Here is a 10943-nt window from a genome sequence, read left to right on the forward strand (position 1 = left end):
ACCCTCTACGTCTCACAAGCTGCCTCTCCTGGCTCTGCGCAGCTCCTGGCTGCCTCTGCGTAGCACCCAACTGCCTCTGCGTCAACCTCTCTGGGCTCTGCGTTGTCTCTCTGGTACCAACTCTACCTCTCTGCTATGTATTCACTGCCCCTCACTATTGATCACTGATTCTATCTCTCTTAGCAAACCCCGCTCTAGAGAATAGAATGACTGATCACTCTGGTGTATTCTCCAACTGATCCTCAAGCCTCCTCTTATACTTTTCTCGTTGGTCCTTCAACGGTCGAGATTAAATCTCTAATGAACAACTAAGATTAGATTTGGCTTGATCCATGACTTTGGAACATTCTAACCTAGTTTTATATTAATACCCATTAATATTTTATTTTTCCTAAGTTTAGACTTAGGAACTCCATTAAAAATATTAATTATTTTAATATCTCCCAAACTGATTAGAATCTTCCCAAACCATTTCTGGGTCTTGGAGATCTCATGTGCTTTAGCCTCTCCACCAATATTCATGGCTAGAACACATCCGATGCTACCCCAAATCAACAGGGACAGTGACCCCCCCTCCAACCCCCACTTTTTGGGAACTTCAGGGTGCCTAGGGAAACATTTCCCACGCCCCTCCCTTTGGTAAATGTGAAGAAACACACAAGGAAACATTTCTACAATGTACAAATTGTGTTTCCCAAAGGGGTTGGGGGTGTGTTCTAGACATCCGCCTTGAAAAGCAGGACACCTGGAGTTCACCCCCCTCCTCCAATTTTTGCTTATGATCGTTAAAAATTAAAAAATAAATAAATATGGCATAAAACCTACTAAAACCTAGGTTGCACTAGTTTTCAAGACGGGGGAACAACGAGGATAGGTGGATGCATCCCCAGGGCAATTAGAGCACACCCCCATACTTTTAGGGGCAACAAGTTAGGGATGGCAATAATATATATATATATATATATAGAGAGAGAGAGAGAGATTAAAAAAATATTAAAAATTTAAAATTCAACATTAACATTTATAGTTGCTTTAAGCTTGTAAGCATAACAAACTATATTATAAAGTATTATGCAATGATAACCCTTACACTTATCAATTTTGAAAAAGCTTGGCCAATTTAAAAAAGGGCCAAGTAACATTCCATCATTGACCACTATACATGAGCAAAATGTAGTTTAGCTTTAGGAAACCCTAAGCATAACTATTTTCAATTTGCATTAAGGTCCATAAAGGGTCCATGAGATACATAATTGTATCTATACTAACTTTTCTTCCTCATATTTCTTGTTAATGATGATTATGTAAAACATAAAAAGCATTCCCTTCTTCATAGGTTTTGCACATTTTTACATCTGTGTTGAAACCACTATAAAATACTTTGGTTTTGTAAAGAGATTAGATTCATATTCCAGGTTGAGAAGGTGATTGAATAGGGATTTATTCAAACATTTAGTACCTAAATCAAATCACTACTATATGGTTGTATTAATAATGTTTGAGGTTGGGATAGTGGAAGCTCTAGACTTGAATGAACCCTGAAAACCCATGTACAATCTGTAATAGCTTCGATGACTTGAAAAATGAGAAGAACCAGAGCAATAACCACAAGGATCAACTTTTTGAAATGTTGCATTTCTTATTTCTTTTGACAATGAGACTTTGCTTGTTGTAATGTTGTAATGTTGTTGTTGAAAAAACAATATTTAAATCACTAGAAACCCAAATTGAAACTTGTCATACAAAACCCATGTTTTGAGTTGCAAATTGTAGAACAGATTTAGATTTGATGCAATACAAACAATATGGGTAGAAAAACAATCACAGTGTCTAATCATCAATATCCATGATTGTCAAAATTGAAGATATATGCCTAGAATATCCCCCTAATCTGCCCAAAAAATCCCCAAAATATGCCCAAAACACCCCCAAAATCTGTCTAGAACATCGCTAAAATCTGTCAAAACATCTCGGGGATGGCCAACAAGTCCCTGAGTCCCCAAATGAAGTCCCCAGCAAATTGGGGACGTTTCCTAGGGGTCCCCAAGTCCCTGAAATATGAGAACGACAGGTACTCGAATTTTTTTTTCTTTTTTTCTTTTTTGTTTTGGGGGGTGTTGGGCGTGTGAGCGCCCATGCAATCCAGGGTAAAACCTATCTCTATCTTCAATATTTTTGAGCAATTTCAATTTACTATTTCAAACTTCAGTATCTATTATTTTGCTTAGTACTATTTAGATTCTAGAATGATGAATGATGAATCTGAATCAATGTATATAGAATTTTATCTATGACCCAATGTATTTCATGTCTAAATCTGAATCTGGATCGTGATATATCATTTAAAACTTTAAATTTAGTATTTACATTTCACAATGATGAAGCTGCATGGGATGAATCGTTATTGTTTAAATTTTATCATTTTTATTATTATAATTTTGGACATAAGGCCCTACACTAGGGACCCCAACATCCCTCCATTCCCCATGAATTTCCCTAAAATTTGGGGTTGTCTCCACACATCCCCCGTGTGCATTCCCCTGTGTCACGCCCCTATCTTAGCGGTGGTCCTTCAACCGCACATAGGCAGGTGCAGCACCGCTACCCACTTTCTTTTCACCAATACTTATGAGTACGAAATACGCCTAACCATCAACACTTAGTTATTTTCTTCAATTATTCTACTAAGTATTATTACGCAATGTAAATAAACATCATATTCTTCACATCAACATAATATCATTCATATGCACAACGGAAATACACTTTCTTTAAAGGTAGGGGCAACTCCCCAAGTATAGAGTCTGCGCAATCAGTAATATAATAGTTCAATAATCTTTTTACAAGTATACAATAACCAATCAGCCTTTGCCTGGAAACTCCAAATTTCCCTTCAGCAAAGCTTGCCAAGTCACCCTGCAATTTGCCTTCAAAATCGCAATTCACCTACTTCACTGTGTCGGGTTGCCCACCGGGTCGGGTCACCCACCTCACCAGGTTGGGTCGCCCACCCTGCAGCTCGTCGTCATTCGAGTCGGGTCGCCCACCCTGCAGCTCGTCGTCGTTCGAGTCTGGTCGCCCAACGTTCAGCAGTGCCCACCCTGCACCATGCACCCACTCCCGCTCGTTCACACGTGCCCATCGTTCACTGTTTAGCCACGCCCTCCATTCAGACATGCCCACCATTCTGCGTTCAGTCACGCCCTTCATTCAAACGTGCCCTCCGCATGTGTTTAGTCGTGCCCTTTGTTCAGACGTGCCCACAGCGTGCGGCTCGTCCGCCCAACTCGTTGGTCTAGTCATGTCTGCCCACTCGTCCGAGTCAACGCGCCTGCGCCCAACTTGTCGGGTCGTGTTGTTAAAATTGGCAACTAGGGTCAAACTCCATGGGGTCATCTTATTTATGGCCGCTGATATTTTTCTTGGATCCCCCTCATCAAGAGGTGAAGGATTGATCTAAAGATCATCTGATTCCGATAAGTATTCATGGAGTTATGAATTTAATTGTGTTATAAAACAATTCGTCAAGGTCGGCCAACAACCAAATAACCCACACATGTGCTCCACGATTTAGTATAAAAAGAGGTGAATTGATAGTCATTTCTACACACACTTTTATGTTGATTTCTCTCCACTTGTCTTGGGTTTTTAATGGAAGGGAAATCTAGGAGTGGAAGCCCTAGAGGTTGGAGGAAAAGAGGCTGCCCTAGCTGCAGCAAAGAAGACAGGCTAGTGAAGCTATGGAAGGGTTCTATATGTTGCCTAAAGGATTCCCTAGCTACACTTTGCCCTAACCAAGAGGACGCAGTAAAGTGAGAAGCCCTAACACTATCAAGGAGGACAGCCCTAACGCAGGTATCTACGCAGTCTAGAAGGTAGCCGAGTTTATCCAAATATTCTCACTGTTTTGGGTGCGGATTTTAGAGAACAAGAGCTGCAGCTCTTAGCCACATTGCAGGAGACAAGAAGGATGGCTTGAGGGCAGTTTTGTGACACGTTGGAGCAGTCTTACCTTGCAAAACAGGCCGCAGACTATATGTGAGTTTAATGACTGTTTTGTGCATGGTTTTGGGGTGTACATCTTTGTTTATAGGGCCGCAGTAAGGGACTGCTACAGCAACAGTTGGGAGGTGAAGTTTAGATGGTCGAAAGGCCTAGAAAGGTCCTCCTAACCAGGCTGCAGTCATCTCAAAGGGACAGCGTGGGGAAGCTTAAGGAGCAGCGTGGAGGGCTGTGGTAGGAACAACTGATATAGGTGAGAGCGGATCTGTGAAGGGCTAATATGCATCCTAAGGAAGCATCGTAGCTATGGAAGAGGCTTTCCAAGGTGGATTGTAGTCCTCAAGGGACTTGTTTAATGACTGTTAGGTGAAATTAGGGTTGCCTAGTGCCCTAACCAGATCAGTCATGAACAGCAAGGTATGGCAAGGCTATTGGACAGCAGCAAGGTATGGCAATGGCATAGTGCAAAATGGCAAAATTGGGATAGCATGACTGTTAGGGACAGGAGCTACAGCAATACAACTAGGCAACAGTGGCAAGCATGGAGCTGCAAGGGACAGCTGCATGGTAAATAGGATAGCAATGACATTGTGCAGCAGCAACAGCAAGATGCAACAAGCCAACGGGACAGCTAGGCAATAGTGCTTAGCACAACATGGTAAATGGGACAGCTAGGCATGGTACTTAGTAAAGTATGACACATGGGACAACTGTGGCAGCATGGTGCAACAATGGCACATGGGAAACAATGCAGCATAATGATAGGTGAAGGAGCCACCTTGGAGAATCAGTTGAACCAGCTTGTCTTCAACTGATCTCATGTATCATCTTCTTGGAGATGATCTATGCTCTTATCTAGATAAGTCAAAGTGTTGACTTTTGTTGTAAATGTAATCTCTCTCTCTCTCTCTCTCTCTCTCTCTCTCTCTCTGTTGAACTATTGAAGAACATATAAGAAGAATTGATCAAAGTTTTCCCCACATTGGGGTTTGTCCCTGGCTAGCGCCACATCTTGTGTCCTCTTGTCTTCTGCGATTTATGTTTATGTTCTATCTACAGTTTACTTTAATGTTGATGTGATTGCTAATCTGGAAAAGATATTGAGCTAACTATGAAAATTGAGATAAATTGCTCTAAGCATGGAACATACCTAAATTAACACGTGTGAGCTCACCCAGGGCGTGTCTGCACAACCATTCAGACTTTTGTTCAGACATTGGCTTCGGCCCTCGGTTCTGCCCTTGTTCGCCTACGCCTGTGCCCTTTTGCTATCTTTCTCCTTGCTCGCCCAAGTCTTTGCTCTTACTTGAACTTGCTTGATTTGATTTATGCCTCCTACCAAGTTGCTCATCTGTATATACATGGTGCCCAAGTGTAGAGGGGGTTGGCCCTCCTCCAAGCCGACCATTCGTTTTCACTAACTCGCCCATCATTCAGGTTGGCCCAGCCATATGTTAGTCTCTCCGCACGTCAGTCCAACCACATGTCATCCAACCGTATAAGGTCTCCACAATGCCCAACACAATCGATTTTACCTTTCGGTTTTTTGACTCTCGTGTTGACTCGTCGCCTTTAACCGATGTCGCCCACCGTTGCATAAAACCGAACTCGTCCTCCGCACAACTCGTCACATAAAACCGAACCGCATGACTCGTCACATAAAACCAAGTTTGCCTCTGACTCGTCTCGTCGCACATAACCGTGTCAACTCGTGGACCTGACATACTCCACCACTCTGAAAACATTGTCGTCCTCGACAACACCATCCTGGAAACCACCATCGCTAAGACCATAAGTACGGGCACCCAGATGTATCTACCTATGACCTGCCTCATGCCATCGATATGCCAAACTCTGCAAGAAAATCATGTGTTGGATCCCCTCGTGTTGGTGACTAGTTGGGTAGCTAATCCAACTGTACATCATCTCCACAAGAACGCATGCCGCCTACATCATCATGACTCATCTCTGCATCCTGTTGCCAATCGTATCCATCTCGCCCCTGGATGTCTATTCAAAATATGGGAGACTCACTGCCATGAGCAGCTAACAATGAGCCTCATCTCCATGTTAGTCTAAGAAGAGAGGGAGGAAGTGGAGGCCGAAGGCTCTCCCTCTTCCTCAGCTAATAGCTCAATCCACCTGTCTGGATCTTCCTCCTCCAATCTCTGCATGTATGCTTCCCGACTCTCCATCTGAACTTCGGGTCTAGCATCTTCATCTCCTTCCACTGCCTCTAGTTTGCTTGATAGATCCAAGATACTATCAGACAATGCTCTAATCACCTGTGACTACTCCATAAGTTTTGCCTCTGTGCAAGACAACCTCTTATAGAGTTCTTCATCTCGCTTGACTTCCTCCACATTCATCGTTGTCAATTTACACTCAGTTGTCGTAGCTCCCACAGTTGATACCCCAATAGGATCATCATCCCGCCCGTCGTAAATGTACAACTTCTTCATGTGTGGCACCATCATAGCTTCAAACTGTTTCATAAATTCCATTCCCAGTACAGCTTCATAGTCATCTATCTGCACAATCATGAAGTCAACTTTCCCCGTCCATTCACCTATGCTCACATCCACTTTTCCTGCTATACCAGTCACTGAATCGGTTGGAGAATTCACTGCTTTCAACTATGCTTGAGCTAGTATAAACTTCAGCCCAATTTTCCTCACAATTTCTTCCCTCATGAAGTTATGAGTCACACCACTATCCACCATAGTGAGTACAGTGCCTTGCTCAATCTTCATATCTGCATACTCTAACTTGTTCCTTTCAGGATCCCGTCGTGAAACTGCTTCTGTAGCTACTGCAGCTCCCAGAATCTGCATCACTCCAACAGACGGTTCTTCTTTCTTCTTCTTCGCATCAGCTTGTGCTACTGCTGCCACTTTCATTCTTGAAGGGAAATTCTTCACTATGTGTGGTTCTTCACAAATCCAACACTTCAGAGGCTTCTTCGTCTTTGACTTGTCATTCGATCTTGAAGGCTCTTCTTTCATAGACTTCTCTTTCGACTTATCTGTCTTCTTCTTTCTCTCTTCAGTTCCTTCATCGTAATGTTCTACCAAGCGATCAACTGTTGCAAATGCTTCCTCTAGTGTCTTGATCTTTTGCCTCTTCACCTCATTGTGTGCCCAAGGTTTCAATCCTATGATGAAATTGAACACCTTGTCCTTTTCCGCCATATCAGGTAACTCCAAGATCGCACTCGAGAACTCCCATTGATATGCATGTAGACTCCTTGTTTGCTTCATGTACTTAATCTTCGTCCTTGCATCCCAAGTCTCATCTTGTGGGCTAAAATGAGTCTACAAAGCTTTCTTCATGCCATGCCATGAAGAGATTTCCTCAACATCACCATTGGCAAGCTGATCCATCTTTCTTTGCCACCACATCTTAGCATCTTTCGTCAAGAAATGAGCAGCTACCTTGACTTTGGCTTCATCATCAGGTATACCCAAACGCTCCAAGTATTGCTCCATATCCCATAAAAAATTGCCAAGAGCTTTCACAGTGCTCATCCCATCATAAGATTCGGGTTCTTTGACATCCTTGCCCAACTGCTTTCTTCAAAACAGCTATCTCGTTTCAAGTATCGCCAAGTTCCTTCTGCAACTTCGAGATTTCTGCCAAACCTTGATCTCTCGCAGCTCCAATGTCCTTGACTTCTTTCTTTGTTTGTGTATATAGCCATTCTGTATACTCGTATCGCATTTTGAGGTCTTCATGCTCTTCCTTCAATTTCATGAACTTCTCTTGAAATTCAACATTTTTGGCTTCTAGTGCAGCCACTCTCGAAGCATATTCCTTCATTTTATCCAACACCCTATCCATGAAAATTGTTTCGGCATCCCTGCTAGATTCACCTGTCATAACTTGAGGTTCTTTCGCTTGATCAGCCATCAGCTTTGCTTGTGATCTAGTAAAGACCATACACTTCTTTGTCGTTCAACTTGGCCCTTCGCTTGCCCCTGTCGAACTTTCCAAGGCCCTGCAGAAAGTCTGATATCAACAGTCGTCAAGAGATATCTGCTTCTTCAATGGCCTTTGATACCAACTGTCACAAAGTACAGTGGTATCTGTCTTACTTCGATTTCCAAACCTGGCTTTGATACCACCTGTCACGCCCCTATCCTGACGGTGATCTTTCAACCGCACATAGGCATGTGCAGCACCGGTAACCACTTTCTTTTCACCAATACTTATGAGTACGGAATACACTTAACCATCAACGCTTAGTTATTTTCTTCAATTCTTCTACTAAGTATTATTACACAATGTTAATAAATATTCACATTCTTCACATCAACATAATATCATTCATATGCACAGCGGAAATACACTTTCTTTAATGGGAGGGGAAACTCCCCAAGTATAGACTCTGCCCAATCAGTAATATAACAATTCAATAATCTTTTTACAAGTATACAATATCCAATCAGCCTTTGCCTGGAAACTCCAAATTTCCCTTCAGCAAAGTTTGCCAAGTCACCCTGCAATTTGCCTTCAAAATCGCAGTTCACCTACTTCACCGGGTTGGGTCGCCCACCGTTCAGCAGCGCCCACCCTGCAACTCGTCACCATTCGGGTCGTGTCATCCGTTGTTCAACAGCGCCCACCCTGCACCGTGCGCCCGATCGTTCAAACGTGCCCAACATTCACCGTTCAATCGCGCCCTCCGTTCAGACGCGCCCACCGTTCATTCACGCCCTTTGTTCAGACATGCCCACCACCTGCGGCTCATCTGCCCAACTCGTCGATCGAGTCAAGTCTCCCCGCCCGTCCGAGTCGACACGCCCACCTACGCCCAACTCGTTGAGTCGTGTGCGCTCCCCCAGGGCATGTCTGCACCATAGTTCAAACTTTGGTTGTGGCTGCTGCAGCCCTCGGTTCTGCCCTTGTCTGCCTGTGCCTTCGCCCTTTTGCTATCTTTCTGCTTGTCCACCCAAGTCTTTGTTATTGCTTGAACTTGCTTGATTTGATTGATGCCTCCTGCTACCAAGTCGCCCATCCATATATATACATGGCGCCCAAGTGTAGAGGGGGTCGACCCTCCTCCAAGATGACCATTCATTTTCACTAACTCGCCCATCGTTCAAGTCGGCCTAGCCATATGTTGGTCTCTCCGCATGTCAGCCCAACCACATGTCATCCAACCGTACAAGGTCTCCACAGCGTCATAAAACCGAACTTGTCCTCCGCACAACCCATCGCATAAAACCGAACCACACAACTCGTTGCATAAAACCGAACCACACGATTCGTCGCATAAAACCGAGTTTGCCTCCGACTCATCTAGTCGCACATAACCGTGTCAGCACGTGGACCTAACACCTTGTGTCCTGGAAACGTAGTGGAACATTGAAGTGCATTTTGTGAGCAAAGCCGATGGGGGTGGGGTAGCATAGGTCAGCTACAAGTCCCAGCAGAATTGGCAGAATAGAAATACCTCAGATCTAGAATCTCAGCCAATGGGAGCCAGTGTTATGCAGTGCAGCCCCTGATGTCGGAATGTGTTTCTTTAAGAAATTTTAAGAAAAAAACTGACCATTCCGAGGTTAAAGTTTCAGCTATGAGAACTCTACTTCTCAAAAAAGATGCATCTCCAGGAAGAGCATAATCGTGAAAGTAAGTAAAAGGACAGTCGCAGACCTAATAAAGAAGGATACTATGCCCTGAAGTCCAGCTTTACTCCAACAAATTTGAGCAATAGCGCCAGCGAAGGGAGCAACTATACGATTTAATCCTGGACATCCGTGAGCCATCAAGGTCACTGGAATGTTCACCCGGACTGTGATGCAGCTTTTCTAGCAGAGCCACCTGTGAATATTTGAACTCAGGTCATCCTCACAACATGCACTCCAACTTGCCGCTAGAGCACAACCCGCGAACTATTGGCCATTAAACCCTTACTATATCCCGATTCCTAACACATTAATCTCAGTAGTGGGTATCCCAGCACATTCATAGTAGTAATGTGCAGAGACAACCATTTGCATTATTAAGGTGAAGGCTTGCGCCTTATTGGATACCATTACTGTCAAATGCAAATACATTGTTTGCTGAAGAGGGTGTAAGCCTAGGTTCGTTTTGCCATAAGTTCAACAAGAAATTTTTTAGAAGCTCGGAGGTGTACTGCTGATCGTATTTTTGCACAGTTGTTAATTTCAAAAAGCTGAGAACGGATGATTGCTTACAGAAAAGAAGGTGAATTTGTTGTCAATAGTATCTTCAACTATATTGTACAGACTACTTGGCTCTGAATTCCATATTTCGTGAATTCAAAATATAAGAATAGGGATTATAAAGACTTACAGTCGCGAGACGCTTGCAAAGGGCATCCCAACGACCCAGAACGTCCCCGCAGAGAAGAATTCGAGGAGCCATGCTTTATTATTTTCTGCACCCTGTACACCAAAAATGCACCAGCTGGTTTCAGATGAAGGAGATTGGAAGGCTGTCCAACTTATTTTTGCAGCGATCAAAAATGTTTTAAGCAGGGCTTTGAGGTTTAACGTTGAAGGCTAAAAACAATAATGTCGTAGACTCCTTAAATGAAAGGAAATTAGATCAAGTGTTTTTACAAATTTCATAGGCTTAACTTAACTTAATGGATTATTATTATTATTATTATCTAATTTTATTACTATTATTATTATTACAAATGTCATATATTTAATTTAATTGATTATTATTAAAATCTAATTTTAAGGTCAAGGCTAAACTTGACACCACATTGGTATATGAGATTTTTTATTTTTGGGACAAGGGACCCACCTCCACACATTGATTTGATCGTTAAATCTACAAAGGGCATGCATACTCTACCCCTTTAGTTTTGAACTTGTGACCTCTTTGGAGGAAACACATGCTCTTAACTATTAGGCTCACTCAATTGAATGTAGTGGAATTGAGAGTGTTAGAAATATTATGGT

At 43.0% G+C, this 10943-nt stretch overlaps 1 protein-coding gene across 5 annotated transcripts in view; it reads right to left on the minus strand.

Moving 5' to 3' along the window:
- LOC149198683 (zinc finger CCCH domain-containing protein 64-like) overlaps window positions 1-10548 on the minus strand; it is a 258943-nt gene extending 248395 nt beyond the window's left edge. For 4 of the 5 annotated variants that reach the window (XM_089402115.1, XM_089402114.1, XM_089402118.1 and 1 more), the window contains exon 1: window positions 10324-10546. In XM_089402115.1, coding sequence (XP_089258241.1) covers window positions 10324-10395 — 72 coding nt within the window. In that variant the 5' untranslated portion in view covers window positions 10396-10546. Of the gene's footprint in view, window positions 1-10323 lie in introns of all 5 variants that reach the window. The other variant, XM_089402116.1, reaches the window with a different exon arrangement.
- Window positions 10549-10943: the final 395 nt, after the last annotated feature.

The sequence above is a fragment of the Pinus tabuliformis genome, chromosome 2_1 (genome assembly GCF_031772625.1).
Source record: "Pinus tabuliformis cultivar Carrire ecotype Pingquan chromosome 2_1, CPIR1, whole genome shotgun sequence".
NCBI lineage: Eukaryota > Viridiplantae > Streptophyta > Pinopsida > Pinales > Pinaceae > Pinus > Pinus tabuliformis.